Below are 17,799 nucleotides of genomic sequence, written 5' to 3' on the forward strand. Positions count from 1 at the left end.
GGAACTCTGGTAGGTCGTGCACCTGAGGGTTGTCACAGCCAAGAAGAGGGGGTGTTGGAGTACCCCACTCCAGCTGGCCACGTGTAAGGGCAGAGGCAGGGAGGGATGTCTGACGTCAGAAACAGCGGCCACGAATGCTGGCGACAAAGGACAAGACGTGCAGGGTCTCTCCGAGCATGGGAGAAGGTCAGCTCCCATGCTTAATGTCTGTGATGCCTGTGCGAGAAAACCCAGAAACTCGTCTTGCCGGATGTGACGTCAGAGGGGAAGGTCTTCCCAGAACTGAGCTGAAGGAAACTGCCATCCCGGATCCGGTGAGATGCCAGTTTTCGGAGAGTTCACACTGCTGGGTGTGGGGCAGGTACTGCATGTTTTGTAGGTTTGAGAGAAAGATCTAGAGGAACAGCAAGGTAGAATGCAGACTGACGGACGCTTTTCAAAGCCTGTTCTGTGAGAGCAGTATTTAGCAATTCCCCCACGATGGCTGATGTCTCCCCGGATAACAATAGGTTTATCAAAAGCCAAATGAGCTCAGGAAATGTCAAGTCCCTGAGTTTCTTAGATCCTTTACTAAGGGTTATTACATCCTTGACTTTCTACTGTGCATTACATACGTCTTAAAGGAAGAGGGGCGCCTGGATGGCTCAGTCGGCTAAGCGTCCAGCTGCCGCTCGGGTGATGGTCTCGCCATCCATGAGTTCGAGCCCCACGTCAGGCTCTGTACTGCCCGCTCAGAGCCTGGAGCCCACTTGGGATTCTGTGACCCCCTCTCTCTTTTCCCCTCTCCTGCTCGTGCTCTGTCTCGCTCTGTCTCTCAAAAATATATATTAAAAAAAAATTTTTTTTTAAGGAAGAAAGAAGGCAGCATCTCCCAAACTCATTTGACTGTGAATTTTATTCGCAAATCACTATTTTACTCCCAAATGCCTTTGAATAACTCTCGGTAACTAGTGTTCGCCAGCACACCGTTCGGAAAACACTTCACCAAAAGCACTTTATAAGCAACAGTCATGAGAGAACCTGCAGAAAGTCCGTGCATTTTGAAAAGTGGCTCCACAATAATGCTGTTCCTAAATCGGTCTAATCTGAGGGGCTTTCCAAGCCTTCCCAGGTCTGTGAGTACAGGACTTTTTCTCCTCCTCCCCCAGGCTGCCTTGGGACCGAAAGGGCTGATTGTCCAGCATTCTAACCCGGCTTCTCCTCTCTCTGCCTTTTAGATGGGCTTCTTCCGCCGAAGGTACAAAGAAATTATTGAAGCTGAGAAAAACCGGAAAGAGAACGAAGACAGTTGGGACTGGGTCCAGAAAAACCAGTGACCTGCCACACCAGTCACGTGACCCAATCGGCCGCCTGTCGTCCTTGATCTTTGTATCTTCCATATTTGGAAGAAAGAATCTTCTCCAGATTTTTCGGAGGCCCCACTGATGCTGTTCTCTTCCTCGTTTTTTGTCAAGCCCAGGAGCCACCCTGAGGCAGCCGCTCTGGCCAGGTCACATGACTGGAGCCCCACCTGTTTTTTCTTAAAGGTGAACTCCGAACTTGGGAAAGCAAGCCACAGAGGTGAACGATATTTATGGATGCAACGTGCGTGGTCAACCCTCAGGGGAAAACTGTTACCTAAAAGTATTTTTATAAATATAAGCCTTTTATATACTGATTATGTCTTTATATTTGTATCGATGTTTTATTATTTCTATTAAATAGTTATATAATTCACTCAAGCACTGATCTCCGGGCTGAAATCTTGGAAGTACGTGTGCATTCATACAAATCTGATCGTACTTTGGGACTTGCTGTTAAAAAGAGACGTGCACATAAAATAATCTGAGGAGACCTCGTGTGAGCCACGAAGCAGGCGGCACCACACGTATACTGGTTGAGGTCAGACCCCTGAGACAATTCGCATCTTGGTTGCCTGGAGTCGTGTGAAATAATGTGCTAAAGAACTCTAAGCGGTTTTTCATACATACCTTGCATCGGAAGGCTTCCAACAGGACTTTGGATGGAAAAACCTGCCCCTAGCACAAGTCTGCTCGGCATCACCTATACGGACATCACACCCTCCTTGCACTTGGATTAATGGACGAGAGCTTGGAGCAAGGCCATTGGGTCACCTGGCAAACCTCAGCAAGGCGTCTCATCCTGGACGTCATGCATCCGAGTCCGCTCGCCACGAGGACTAAATCAGTGCCCACCAAGCAAAGACTTGTGTCAGAATGCTGTGATGTGTTGCCTTTTCGTGGTAATTTGAGGTCAGAGGTCTCCGCTTCCCCTCCCACTCTTGCTGTCCCAGCTGATGGCCGTTGCAGATTCCTTCCCAGAGATGACCATTCAACCTGTCCTTAGTTTTTAAAACAGCGTCTTAAGGGAGGTTCCCCGAAAGCAGACTCCAGTACAAAGATTTGCCTGCAAGTAACCGAATAAGGTGGTGTTCTGCCCGTAGGAGACGGCAGTAAGGGGGTGAGGGAAGCAGGACAGGGAAGGGGAGGAAGCCAGGCAAGGGTGCCATTTCAGAGGACATCCCGAGGAGGGTAGCTTCAGCCTGATCCTGCAGGGAGCTCTGGAGGGTAAGTTATGTCCCAGAGTCGCCCCAACCCGGGGCAAGGGAGCTGACCTTTCAGATTCTTGGGCGCAGGGGAGCTATAAATTTCCCACTCTCAGCTCCGGCTGGCAGAACGGCTCCGACAGCCCAGAGGCAGTCCTCTGCAGGAGAGCTGCAAATGCACCCCCAGCCCGGGGAGGCATCCAGAAATGATGTGAAAAAGAATGCACTGGGACCTGGGCGCAGCGCTGGCACTTCCCTGCCCACCGCGCGCCTGAATGCTGAGTTGCTGCCCTCGGTTCCAGTCTCCCTGTTTGCCGGTTGGTGTTTATCATCAGCCGCGCTGTGCCGCCTGGTTTTGAGTGCAATGTGATTTTCTAGAAGGGCAATGAGATGACGCGTGTAGTGTGCCCAGCACAGCGCCTGGACCGCAGGGGACACTCAGTAACTGGCCGCAGCCCTGGCCGCGGTCGCCACAAACCTTCTGATGAGAGAAAAAACACGCGGCTGAGAACAGGGTCTGACAAAGGGTCCTTAACGGCTTATTACAGCCCGCTGGACCCCAGGTGCATAAAAGATGTTAGCAAGTGGGACCGAAAGAAGAAACAAGACGGGGGATCTTTCTTGTAGGGCCTCGTCTACTGGAAGCTAACATGTTGGGGGGTCTGTGAACATCGTTGCAAAGACGCAGAACTCCAGAGGAGACGGGCTTTTCCACGCACATACTTGGCTAATACCTGGAAAGATAGCAAAGTTTAGGCAAAATCATGAGGATGCCGGACAGTTGTGAACCTGGCGTGGAACAGAAGCGTCTTTTCGTTTCTTATTATGCAGTTGACTCTGATGCAGAAAGACAGTGAACGTATCATGTGTCCCCTCCTGGTGAATCTGGGAATAGATGACAAGGCCAGAGGGTCAATGGCATGAACTACGCTGATCTTAGAATGAAGGCGGGGATGTTGCTTCTGACAGGGACGGAGGCAGAGGTAGCTACCGGGCAGATGCAGTCAAAGACACCAGTTGTCAGAGTTCCCCCGTGAGTTGTATCAAAAGTAGTGAGGGCAGTTTTGAGGGGGTCTTGGTCACTCGCTTAAAGGACACTGTTAAGCTGTCCATCAGGAGCTGTGTTAAGTGCTGGGGCTTCCCCAGAGAACTCCGCAGCACATTCTGCCCGGAGAGCCAGACCCTCCCGCCAGAGGCGGACGGAGAGTCTCCTCTATGAGACCCCATGTGCGGCTTTCCCTCAATGGACTTTTGCTCGTAGTATCATGCCGTCCTTTAATAAGCCATTGAAGATTGTTAGGCGTTAGGCCTGGGTCAGCTCGCTCAGCGGCTTTGGACAAACGCATTTACAGCCTGTAACCAGCTCCCTTACGAGGGGTCCAGACGCACTGGTGGCCATGTAGAGGATGACTCCTCCCGTTCCTGTGGACGGTCTCGGAGCCGGGATCTGTTTGCCCCTGGTCGATTCTGAACGGCAGACCCACATGGGCAGTCACACGCTCAGGAGATCACTAAGACTTCGTAAGGCAGCCACTCCAGGAATCTGTCTGGAGAAGGACGGTGCCTCTGCACGTCGGATGGTGCTGAGTAGCAGGTGGGGCGACAGCAGGAAGTTAGCTGCTTGACACGGTGATAAAGAAGCCCAGCCCACCGTGAGCCCTCTCAATAGGCTCTCAGGGGAAGCAGGCAGGGTGAATGGCATCTGTACAACTTCTCCAGAATGTTCTTTTGAAAGTCCACGGTGCATTCCGGTTTCGAACCCTCCTGCTTCTGTGGGTTCACTGTGGAGTCCTATCAGATATCCTCTTACACAGCATTAGTTCAATCTGCTTCGGCTTTTAGTTATGTATTCAGTATGGTTTTAACTGACAGGGAGATTGAGACACTTTTTAAATATGAAAAAGGACCTTTGTAAAAATTGAAAATAATGCCCGCTTTTCAAGAATGGCTGACTTATGCTCCGTTGATACGGGACTCATGAGTTAGGGACATCCCCAGAGTGAGTCCTAGACCTGTTCCCAAGAAAATACCACAAGGTTTAGGAATAAGGAGATACTAGAAGAAGGGGGCGGGTCCACTGGCTTGATGCTGACTGACAGGCACACGTCAGGAATCCGCTCTCTCAGTCAGCTGGTACCAGCATCAGCATCACCAGGAGTATTCTCACGTTTGGTGAATGTTGTAGAAAATCCACTAGAAAGTCGTCTTTCACCAAGTCACGCGTAGCCTACCATCTTTGAGCCAAAGGCAAGGGAGTCAAGAACAAACAGAAAACCAGCAGGCCTCCCAGGAATATCTGGGACCTGTTTTCAATGCAGAAGTATAGTAGGTCCCCCAAGTGATACATGTGCGGTGGGCTACCTGTTAAAACCCTAGCAGAGTCCTTTTTTTTAAAGGCTGTTCCGCTACTTTTATTCTTGGAAAAGACATTATGGCCAGGGGAATGCAGTTACACATAGGTTACATATGAAATGTGCATCTGGTGAAACCCACATGCACCTGACCCAGACTTCCGGGAATGTAGAGGCACTGCAAAGGATTGTTATGTCGGGGAAGTGTCCCTTTAGCAGACAAAAGGCAGAAAGTGAGTGTCATTTCAGAAGTGCTCCGACGCACAGGGGTCTAAGCAATGTGTCGTTCTGCTATGTGGAGCAGTGGTACACACAGCGGATAATATTTTCTGAAACAAAGAATGGCTGAAGGGAAGATACAGATGCCACCAGGGCCAAGATGAACCTACTAGAATGTCTTCCGATTTTCAGCACATTGGGATAATGAACAAATTTCCCGCATGGTGCAATGCTTTATAGCACAATGGTCTAGATTTCAGACTTTGTTGTTGTTGTTGTTGTTGTTGTTGTTGTTTTTCCTAATGTGCACGGTGTGACGGGCAGAGTGAGTTTAAAAGCTTTAAGAGTGATTAATTGCATGGCAGACACCCACGCTAACTTCACTTCCAGAACTTGACTGATGCATCCATGTACATTTACGTTGAGGAATTTTGGTGGGAGGGGTGTTCCTCCTCCCAAAGTCATTAAAAGTGTATTACAATTTATGCAGTCACTTCTAATTCACTTGCACTGTTAGGGGAATGCAGGTTTACAAAAATACATGTTTGGAATAAAAAATGGCTGCAAATGATTCAGGAGTATGGTCTGTAATTTCTTTGCTGGTGAAGAACTTGAACCTTTTTAGGGTGTTGAAGATGCGGTTTGAATGTAATACGTCACGAGCGTTAAAGAGAACGTGCAGGTCTATCTAATCGTGCATGAACAACCCCCTCCATGTGGCCGAACTGTCCCCGACCCTTGGCCTCCATTCCGTAGTCACCACTTTCTCTGTGCGTCACCCACCTGCCCAGGGCCACACCTGGGACTTTGATCTGAAGACAAACGTGCCCAAATTAAATGGAGTGGATTCCTTGTTGTTGGTAGACTGCTTCCACTAGTCACCAAGCATTTCCCCAGAAGCTTTCTGGTAGCATCCTTACACGTTTACAAACATCGTGTTCTCTTACATTTGTAATCTCCATCTGTCTAGTTACGTCCCTGTTCTTATCTCAAATGCTGTTCACTTCTGTGTGTTTCTCTTTTTTCCCTGGATGAGACCAACAAGGATCTATTTTGCCAGTGCTTTCAAGAATAAGCCTTTGGCCATACCAATCAAACCCACTGGGTTTTGTTTTCTATCTCATTCATTACTGGCTTTATACTTATTAAAAGTTATTACAGTGCCCCGTAGTTAAAATTCATGCACAAACACACCACACAGTATAGAAGAAGGGTATGAGAAGATACACGCCAAGGGATTAAAAATGGTTACCTTTAGGTAGATGGGAATGTCAGTGTTTTAGCTTTGTTTTTTGTTTTGTTTTTCCTTGCCTGAGGTTTAGTGTAGTTCCAGGCATTTTTTAGCATGTATTTCTTTTGCAACAATGAGGCATATGCAAATTATTTTTTAAATAAAATCACATCTGGGAGAATATGAATTGCTAAGCCAAAAGAGATCTCAAATTGCAAGTCCAGAAAGGAAGAGCTTTGTTTGCAGCAAAGAGCACTGATGAGTCTGACTCTGAGGACAATGGTCCAGTGAGTAATTTCAAGCTTTCTAATTCCAGATACTTCCTGGCTTAACAAGAACTCCCGCCATCACTAAGACTAATTAAATACATTTCTCTAAGGTTACCCAACCTGTTTCCTTAAGCCAGGAAGAGGTCTGGACAAACTCAAAGGAATCAAAAGACACAACACTAAGAGGAAGAAAATCACCAGTTAGCAATGTCAGGCCCCCTTCGATCAGGAGTTTTTCAGTCTGCCAGATTACGTCTGGTCCTTATAGACTGTCTGCTCATCAGGTTACTGCGCTTGGTAATCGAATTAATGTAAGTACTTACTTAGAGCCCCGCCTACGCTATGAAACCAGTTGGCAGCTATCCATCAGCAAAGGCGCCTGACCCTGAGATCACGTCCATTCATTCTACGTACACGTCCAACTGAAGTGTGTTTAACAAGGTATCTCTGACTCCGTACTGAAATCTGAAGCTGTGCCATCTGGGCTTGCTACCAAAGCCCTGCTTTGCCTCAAAGTCGGACCCAGATCATTTTATACTTTATTTGATGTGACTCTTCCATAATTGAAAAAGATCCTAAAAATTAAAACAAATCTCATCAAAGGTACAACTACTCGCCAAACAGATGAAAAAGCAGGGGGCATTTTGAAAGTATTTCCAGGAAACCTTTCTTCTAAGAAATGACAGATTAAGATAAGTGAAATTATCTCCAAATCGACATCTATTCAGAACCCACCTTATCAGTTAGGAGACTCTCTGGCTCCATATAATAGAAAAAATCCAAAATGACAACGTTTTAAACACGATAGAAGTGTGTTCCTCTCTCACTTAAGAGAAGACGAGGTCTGAGTCATCAAGATCTCATATAGCAGCTTCGTGGATCACCAGCACATCAGCTCCTATCTTTCGAGGCATGTGGTTTACATCCTTAAAGTTGTTTCCTGGTTCCAGATGGCTACCAAGGAACCAACCACCATGACAATATTCCAGGCCAACAGTAGGGGAGGAGGATAAAATGCCACATGCCTCCGCCCTTCTCACTAGCCTTGCCAGAAGTCCCATACAACACTAACCACAAATTTGCCATAAAAATCCACCCGCCCGCAGAGGAGGATGGGGAGTGGATTGTTAAGGTCTAAGAGGAGTGCACATGTTGAAGGTAACTACATCGCCACACCCACCATGTGTAAGATACTCAGAATGTAAGTGTCCTAAACCCTAAGTGTGTAGGGCTGGATGTAAGCAAAGGGAAAGGCTTTATTTGGGGTCAGGGTGGGAATCTCAGGTACATAGAGTTGGTTAATCAAATTCACGTCCACACAAAGCCTTTTCTCATTTTGTGTTATTTTTCTCCTTTATCCACCCGGCTCCGTCCCCACTTACATTTCCCCCTCTTCCCGAGGCACCAAGTCTAGTGAATGGAGTACATGTCCTTGGAAATGTACATAGTATTATTTTTTTAAGTTTATTTATTTTTATATTTTTTTTTCATTATGAAATTTATTGTCAAATTGGTTTCCATACAACACCCAGTGCTCATCCCAACAGGTGCCCTCCTCAATACCCATCACCCACCCACCCGTCCCTCCCACCCCCCATAAACCCTCAGTTTGTTCTCAGTTTTTAGGAGTCTCTTATGTTTTGGCTCCCTCCCTCTCTAACCATTTTTTTCTTCCCCTCCCCCGTGGTCTTCTGTTAAGTTTCCCAGGATCCACATATGTGCGAAAACATACGGTGTCTGTCTTTCTCTGCCTGACTTATTTCACTTAGCATCACACTCTCCAGTTCCATCCACGTTGCTACAAATGTCTGGATTTCATTCTTTCTCATTGCCAAGTAGTATTCCATTGTATATATAAACCACAACTTCTTTACCCATTCATCAGTTGGTGGACATTTAGGCTCTTTCCATCATTTGGCTATTGTTGAAAGTGCCGCTATAAACATTGGGGTACAAGTGCCCCCATGCCTCAGCACTCCTGTATCCCTTGGGTAAATTCCTAGCAGTGCTACTCCTGGGTCATAGGGTAGGTCTATTTTTAATTTTTTGAGGAACCTCCACAATATTTATTTATTTTTAGAGAGCGCACGGACACGGGGGCGGGGAAGGGGCAGAGAGAAAAATCCCAGAGGCTCCGCACAGAGCCCAACATGGGGCTCAATCTCAAGAACCATTAGATTATGGTTCTCATAATTAAGACCCGACCCCAAATCAAGAGCCAGACACTTAACTGACTGAGCCATCCAGGTACCCCTCATTTCCCTGATTTCTTTAGTTTGTAACTAGAAGTTTGTACCTCTTAATCCCTTTTGTCTGTTTCAGCACCACTTCCCCCATCTACTTCCCCTCTGGCAACCGCCAGTTTGTTCTCTGTATTTAAGAGTCTGTTGTTTGTCGATTTTTGTTTTTAGATTCTACAGGTAAGTAAAATCATAAAGTATATGTCTTTCTCTGTCTGATTTGTATCACCAGCATAATACTCTCTAGGTCCATCCATGTTGTTGCAAATGGCAGAATCTCATTCTTTTTTATGGCTGAGTGATATTCCATTATATCTATATCTATATATCTCTATCACCTCTTCTTAGTAACTCATCATGGATGAATGCTTGGATTGTTTCCCTGTATTTGCTGTTGTAAACAACGCTGCAATGAGCATAGGCATGCATGTAGCTTTTCCAGTTAGTGTTTTCGTTTTCTCTGGGTAAATACCCAGTGGTGAAAGTACTGGTTCACAGGGTAATCTTATTTTTAATTTACTGAGGAACCTCCATAGTGCTTTCCACCGTGGTTGTACCAATTTGCATCCTCACCCACGGTGCATGAGTGTTCGTACTCAATGACGAAAAACTCAGATCCCTCTGTTCCCTCCTTAGTCCCTGCAAGGTTAGCTCCTTAGCCTGGGGGCTTGCAACATGAGAATAACAACAGAAACTGCAAACTCCAACGACAGTGAATAGTAGTGAATAGCTTTCTTGAGGGATCCTGTATTTTCAGGACAAGAGATAGCTCTAAGATGCTATACATTCATCATTAAAACATTTAGTGACCCCTTACACAACAGAAAGACAGACTATTGCCCAGGCTCTTCTGAGGAATGATGACCATCCATGGACTCTCCATGTAAGACTTCCCCAGGATATTTGTAATATCAAATATCTAAGATGCTCTCATTGCCATGTCCAAAACTGTTGACAGATGACGTGTGGAATGTACAGTGTAGGGGTGTGTTTGAGAAGATGAGCTATTGATTTAAGCAGATCATGGGCCAACACCCAGCAGGAGAGAAAAGGAGCAGAGGACCATACCCACCGGGGCCCTAAGAGACAGGGGACTTGCCGAAGAGAGCCCTGGTTATTGGTGGGGCAGTACCCCGCCCCCTGCCCGCCAAACTACCACTACCCCACCACATCCCAGAACCTTGCCTAAGGGAACTTAGAAAGAAAATAAGTTCACCTAGGACCCCCAGGGCAGATGGACCCAGGGAATAATGCAGCTGCATATACTCATGACCATCCCCAAAGAGGGGATTCAGGAACATCTGGTTGAGTGATTCTGGCTGAATTACAGATACTTGCATATGGTGTCAGTATGGCTTTGTCTACCCACTCATTAGCAGCAAGCTCTGGCCCATATCAGTTACCTCTAGAATTTGAATCTTTGAACTGTTACCTATTCTGGACATCACTCATCATGGAAGTTTTTTCCTCAGCAGTCCTGAAATTACATTCTTCCAGCTTCTGTTAAACACTCCATTTGATGGAACGTTCGCGTGATTTCCCCACCCAGCTGGTCAACGCTCCCTGAACCTTGCGAGCTCCCTCTTTTTCCCCAGCCCTCCCAGCCATCTATCCCAAGCCTCCTTTTTTTTTTTTGAGGAAAAAAAATACACATGAAATACACATAATATATATTTTACCATCTTAACCATTTTTAATGGTATTAAGCACATTCAAATTGTTGTTGTACAGGCACCACCACCATTCATCCCCATAACTCTTTCCGTTTTGTTAAACTGAAACTCTCTACCTGTTAAGCAAGTCCCATTCTCCCCTCTCCCCAACCCCTGCCAACCACCCTTCTATTTCCTGTTTCTATGATTTTGACTCTTCTAAGTACCTCATGTAAGTAGAATCCTACAGCGTTTGTCTTTTGGTGACTGGTGTATTTCACTTAGCATAATGTCGTCAAGGCCCATCTATGTGGTAGCATATTGCAGAGTTTTCTTCCTTCTTAAAGCTGAATAATATTCCATTGTATATACATCCCACATTTGGCTCATCCATTCACTGGCCAACAGAGCACTTAGGTTGCTTCCACCTTTTGACTACTGTGAGGAATGCTGCTGTGAACATGGGTGCACAAATACCTCTTCAAGACCCTGCCCTCAATTCTTGTGGGTGTATACTCAGAAATGGGATTGCTAGATCGTATGGTTAATTCTATTTTTAAGTATTTGAGGAACCACCATATTGTTTTCCATACCGCCGCACCATTTATGCTCCCAAACATGCACAGGGGTTCCAATTTGTCCACATCCTCACCAACACTTGTTTTCTGGGTTTTGTTGTTCGTTTGTTTTTTCACAGTAGCCATCCTAATGTGTATATGGCAGTATCTCATTGTAGGTTTGACTTAACGTTTCCCTAACAATTTGTAACGTGGAACGCCTTTTCATGTGCTTGTTGGCCATTTGTATATCTTCTGTGGAATAATGCCCACTCAAACTCTTTGGCCATTTTTGAATTGGGTTGTTTGTTGTTGTTGTTGTTGTTGTTGCTGAGTTTTAGAAGTTCTCTATTTATTCCGGGTATAAACTGCTTATCAGATATGTGATTTGCAAATATTTTCTTCCGTTCTGTGGGTTTCCTTTTTACTCTGTAGACAATGTCTTTTGAAGCACAAAATGTTTAAGTTTTTGTAGAGTCCAATGTTAATAGAGTCCAAATTGTCTATTTTTTCTTTTGTTACCTGTCCCTTTAGTGTTGTGTTCAAGAAATCATTGCCAAATGCAATGTTGAGACACTTTTGTCCTGTGTTTTCTTTTAAGAGTTTTTTTTTTAATGTTTACTTATTTTTGAGGGAGAGAGACAGAGTGCAAGCAGGGGAAGGGCAGAGAGAGAGGGTGACACAGAATCCGAAGCAGGCTCCAGGCTCTGAGCTGTCAGCACAGATCCTGACGTGGGGCTTGAACTCAAGAACCATGAGATCATTACCTGAACTGAAGTCAGACGCTTAACCGACTGAGCCACCCAGGTGCGCCTCTTCTAAGAGTTTAATTACTTTAGGTCCTTCCTCCATTTTGAATTAATTTGGGTATGTGCTGTGAGGTATGGGTCCACCTTCATTCTTTGCCTGTGGGTATCCAGTTGCCCCAGGCCCATTTGTTGAAAAGACTGTCTTTCCCCTCCATTGAATGGTCTTGGCATCCTCGTCACAAATCATTTGATCATATGTGTGAGAGTTCATTCCCGGATCTCTATTCTATCCCATTGGTCTATTTGTCTGTTCTTCCCACTGTCTCCCCAACCCTCCCCACCATCTGTCCTAAGCCTCCCTTAAAAAAAAAAAGGTCTATTTTGTCTCCATGACAGCACTCAAAGCATATGAAAAGAGCTGCTGTATAACCTACAAAATTTCTCTTTCCTGCATAAAGAAATCTCCAGTTCCTAAGACTATTTTTATGACAGTTTCCACATCCTGCACCATCTCTGACGTAGAAGAAACTGCCACCCTGTAATGAAGCCACCCCTCAACTTTCCCTCCTTGCTCTGAGTTGCCAGTATAGAACTAAATTCAGTAACTAGAATTTTTCCACGTTTAATTTGCAGCATTGCCATCCTGTTGACTCATAAGAAGGTTGTGGGCAACTCGTTGGTATTTTTTAATCCACTGCTACAAAAGAAAAAAAGAAATATCTTCCCTATGCCATTTGTCTTAATTCTGGGAAATATTTCAGGAAAGTGCAAACATGATTACAACAAATGCCTGGACATCTACCACCATTGTGTCGTGTTTGCTTCAATTATTTTGTTGAGTCATTGGGGTTTTTTTTTTTTTTTAACTTTTGGGGGAAATAATGATAGACTCAGGCAGTTGAAAAATAGTACAAAGAAGTCCTGTGTACCCTTCACCCAGCTTTCCCCAGTGGTAACATCTAGCATAACTATAATACATACAATATCAAAAAAGAGAAATGTATGCTGATACGATCTACAGATCATATTTGGATTTCATCCCTTTTTATCTACATGCACGTGTGTGTGTGTGTGTGTGTGTGTGTGTGTGAGATCTGTAGCTTTCAGCAATTTGATCAGCCATAGAGACACACATAACCACTACCACAATCAAGATTAATCACCACATTATTTTGTACGCCTGAAACTGATATAATGTTATATGTCAATTTTAACTCAATTAAAAATGTTTTGCGAAGATTAATCACCACAAAAGGACTCCTTCATGCTACCCCTCCCCAGCCATCCCTTACCCCTGACAACCATTAATCTGTCTCCACATCTTCTAGAAGATGTTTTATAAATGGAATCATAGCGTGCATAGCCTTCTTCTTTCTTTCCACTTGTACATTCTAGGCAGATTTGTTTCTATTCACAGAAACTGTTCCTTTTTCTTTCCTCTGAAGAAATACTCACTTCACATATGTGTCTTCCATACAAATGTCCATGTGTGGAAAACCTTCTTCAGCCATGTGGGGAGAGTGGGAGAAGGGAGATTCCCAATTTCACATTTGGTAGTTACTTTCCACAGTGGTAACACTTGTTTTCTGGTACTAGCCTATAGACACATTATATGGTTTCAGTAGGCTTTTATTTTATTTATTTATTTATTTATTTATTTATTTATTTATTTATTTATTTATTTTACTGGACCAAGCTCTACCCATATCTCAGAGAAAACTGAGATATTCCAAAAACTGGAATAGTTTCCAAAGGCTGAAGTGAAAAACAGTCTGTTAGCAGGTGTTTGCAAATACTCTGTTGACACTGTGTAGACAAATTTGACTTTGGCAAACATTGTGCTGATTGGGGATGACTTACCTGACCAGGATCAGAGAAACAAAAATGTTTGAACTTCTTTTTTTTTTTTAATTTTTTAACGTTTATTCATTTTTGAGAGAGCATGAGCATGAGCAGAGGAGGGGCAGAGAGAGAGGGAGTCACAGAATCCGAAGTGGGCTCCAGGCTCTGAGCCGTCAGCACGGAGCCCGACGCGGGGCTCGAACCCACAGACCGTGAGATCATGACCTGAGCTGAAATCAGACGCTTGACTGACTGAGCCACCCAGGTGCCCCTGAACTTCTTTTAATTTTGTTTAAAAAAATAAAAAAGATAACCTAACCCTCAAGATTAGCTATTTTTCATTTAGGGTCATTCCCTTGAGATCCATCCAAGTTGCTTACATATATCAGTAGTTTGTAGCTCTTTATTTCAGTAATTGTGGGTGGTATGGGCATACCGTGGCTTATTTGACCCTTCACCCGCTAAAGAGCACGTGGGTTGTTTCCAGTTTGGGACTATGACAAATAATGATGTAGCACGACATTTGTATTCGGGTTTTTGTGACACATAAGTTTTCATTTCTCTGTGATAAATGCCTAAAAGTGTAATTACTCAATTGGATGCTAAGAGTATATCTAGTTTTATAAGAAACTGCCAAATTAGCTTCCAGCAGTTGTTTCCTCGTACATTCCCATAGCCACGTAGGAAAGAGGCAGTTTCTCTACATTCTCTCCAGTATTTGGTATTACCGCTATTGTTTCTGTTAGCTGGCTAACAGGTGCGGTATCTCACTGTGGCTTTTATTTGCATTTCCCTAACAGGTAGTGATGCCAGGCGCCCCATATATCCTCTTTGGGGAAACCTCTCTCCATGTCTTTTGCCCATTTTTAAAAAATTTTTAATGTTTATTTACTTTTGGGGGGGGGCGGGGAGCGGGCAGAGAGCGAGGGAGACCCAGAATCCGAAGCAGGCTCCAGGCTCTGAGCCGTCAGCACGGAGCCCGACGCGGGGCTCGAACTCACGCGAGATCACGCGAGATCACGCGAGATCATGACCTGAGTCGAAGTCAGGCACCCACCCGACTGAATCACCCAGGCGCCCCTCTTTTGCCCATTTTTGAATTGGACTGTGTCACATGTTGCTGCAGAGTTCGGGCAGTTCTTTATACATTTTAGATAGTAGTCCTTTGTTACATATGTGGTTTGGAAATATTTTCTCCCAGTCTGTAATTTATCCATTTATTATTTCCTTTATGGATCATGTTTTTGGTGTCATAGTCTAAGGATTCTTCACCTCACCTGAGGTTGTGGATATTTCCTTCTGCTTTTTTTTTCCCCTGAAAGTTTTCGAGCTTTGCCTTTTCCAGAACGTCACATGGCTGGAAGCATACAGGATGTGGTCTTTTCAGGCTGGCTTCTCTCACTTGGTGAAAAGCATTGATGTTTCCTCCACGTCTTTTCATGGCTCGGTAGCTCATTTGCTTTTAGCACTGAATAATATTTCATTGTTCTGGATGCAGCACAGTTTATATATGCATTCATCTACCGAAAGACATCTCGGTTGCTCGCAAGTTGTAGCCGTTTTGAATAGAGTTGCTCAGATATCTGGGTGCAGGTGTTTGCGTGGACTTAAGTTTTCAGCTCATTTGAGGAAATGCCCCGGAGCGCAATTGCAGGATCGTACGGTAAGGGTGCGTACAATTTTGTAGGGAACTGCCGAACTCTTCCCAAGTGCCTGCACCGTTCCGCATTCCCACCAGCAGTGGACGACAGAGTGAGCCCAGCCACACTGAACAAGTCAGGAGGCTCTGGAGATGTGGCTTCCTCAAGAAATCAGTGCTGAAGGACACCTAAGGTGTTTGGTCATCAGGAAGGGAGACATAAACAGGCTGAGCAAAGTTCGGGGATGAATTCGTGAGCAATACAGAGAAAACTAAGTAAAAGGGAAAATAAAGAGAGACAATTCTTAACTTCAGGGAAAACGAAAGTTGAACAGAAAAGGGAAACAGATGCATCTAGCCTCAACCCCTGCTCCCCACTTTCATGGTCGCTGAAGAAACTACTGATAGTCACAGCTCCCACTGTAAAACACACAGTATCAGCCTAGAAGTTTCTTGTGAGTTTGGGTATAGAAATAGGTCTCGGGGTCTCCCAGGCTAACACCGCACCCCTTGGCAAACTACGAGAAGGCTGTATAACTAATGTTACTCACAATAACCATATAGATGATCATACAGATAATCATATCAAAAAAAGGGTATTACTCATAACATAAAACAAAAGGGTTTTCCTGTTCTGGTAGCAGAGAAGTCTTCCCTAAGGAAGAAATGATTGAGAAGGAGAAATAACCAGGTGGAAAAGGAGGGGAAAACATTCCAGGCAGAGGGAACGGCATGTGCAAAGGTCCAGTGGCAGGTGCAAACTTAGATTATTCAGGAACCTGTGCAGAGCCCAGTGTCCAGACAGGAGGAGCCAAGAGATACAGGTGGGTAGTGAGGCACGGGAAGCAGGCACACTGCTAGCAGGAGGCTGGAAGGAAGCTTCTGCCTATTTGGAAGCTTCCAGGGAAGCTTTTTTGAGGCACAGCTCACCCTCAAAAGTCTGAATTCACTGGGTGAAAATCAAATAATCTGGCTCCCGGCTGGCCCCCTGCTGGTCAGGACAAGTCAGGACTGCCTTTCTCACGACTGCTTCAGAGACTTGCAGATATTTTTGGTATTTATGGTAACAGAACATTTAACTTCCTAAAACGTCAGTAAAGTAGTGCTGAGGGGCAACATGAAAAAAGAAATTAAGTTATGCAATTAGTGGGAATAATGGGAAAAGAAATCAAGCAGCTTTTAAAAGAACAAAAAAAAACCCTTCAACCGTAAACTTATAAAGGCAATTTTTTTGCATATTAATTTTATTTTTTTAAATTTACATCCAAGTTAGTTAGCATATAGTGCAACAATGATTTCAGGAGTAGATTCCTTAATGCCCATTTAGCCCTTCCCCCTCCACAATTCCCCAGCAACCCTCTGTTTGTTCTCTGTATTTAAGAGTCTCTTAGGTTTTGTCCCCCTCCATTTTTATATTATTTTTGCTTCCCCTCCCTTATGTTCATCTGTTTTGTCTCTGAAAGTCCTCATTTGAGTGAAGTCATGATATTTGTCTTCCTCTGACTAATTTCACTTAGCATATAATACCCTCCAATTCCATCCACAGAGTTGCAAATGGCAAGATTTCATTCTGATCGCTGAGTAATGCTCCATTGTATATATATATACCACATCTTCTTTATCTGTTCATCCATCGATGGACATTTGGGCTCTTTCCACACTTTGGCTATTGTGGATAGTGCTGCTATAAACACTGGGGTGCATGTGTCCCTTCGAAACAGCACACCTGTATCCCTTGGATAAATACCTAGTAGTGCAACTGCTGGGTCTTAGGGTAGTTCTATTTTTAGTTTTTTGAGGAACCTCCGTACTGTTTTCCAGAGTGTCTGCACCAGTTTGCATTCCCACCAGCAGTGCAAAAGACATCCTCTTTCTCCGCATCCTCGCCAACATCTGTTGTTGCCTGAGTTGTTAATGTTAATATAAAGGCAATTTTTAACATAGGCATTCATTTCAAGTTGCCGGACAGTAGAGAAAGGGAAAATTAGGATGACGCGGGGAACTCGATCCTTACTGAAATGGGGCCATTCTCTGTGCGGTTTTGTAACGTATTTCCCCCACTCCTCCTGCAAGGCTATAGCATGGTGGAGATTCACTCTTCACCTTTGTAACAATGGAGGAAATGCCACAACCAAGTCAATGGGTGGCTCTTGGCAACATTTTCTCTATAATGTCATCTCGGTTACTAGGAAAATCATTGGAAACCTGTCTTAGAAAAGTAACAGAGGCATAATCTGATTCTAAACACCTTACATTGTTTCGTGGAGATTCTTTTCCGGGTCTGTGCGCATGTGCTAAAACTTCTTTTCATTGCACACAAGTATCATTATTCCCAGGTGGTTTGTGCTAAAGTTTTTTGAAAGTTAATATTCTTCTACTTTGAATACATGACCTTGAGCTGTAGCACACTGATGCAAAACACCAGTATTTTGCCCACCGAGAATGTTAAAATTTGCTTGTTGTTTGATGCCTACAAGGATGGGAGACAGAATAGCTTGTTATTTG

The 17,799-nt window shown here is 44.5% G+C and overlaps 1 protein-coding gene across 1 annotated transcript in view; it reads left to right on the forward strand.

The window, feature by feature from the left end:
- ITGA9 (integrin subunit alpha 9) overlaps window positions 1-5,524 on the forward strand; it is a 345,722-nt gene extending 340,198 nt beyond the window's left edge. The window contains exon 28 of the mRNA XM_047099700.1: window positions 1,218-5,524. Coding sequence (XP_046955656.1) covers window positions 1,218-1,316 — 99 coding nt within the window. The 3' untranslated portion in view covers window positions 1,317-5,524. The remainder of the gene's footprint in view (window positions 1-1,217) is intronic.
- Window positions 5,525-17,799: the final 12,275 nt, after the last annotated feature.

The sequence above is a fragment of the Lynx rufus genome, unplaced genomic scaffold, assembly GCF_022079265.1.
Source record: "Lynx rufus isolate CCGP_SWC_20201006 ecotype Redwood Valley unplaced genomic scaffold, mLynRuf1.p SCAF_5, whole genome shotgun sequence".
Taxonomy (NCBI): Eukaryota; Metazoa; Chordata; class Mammalia; order Carnivora; family Felidae; genus Lynx; species Lynx rufus.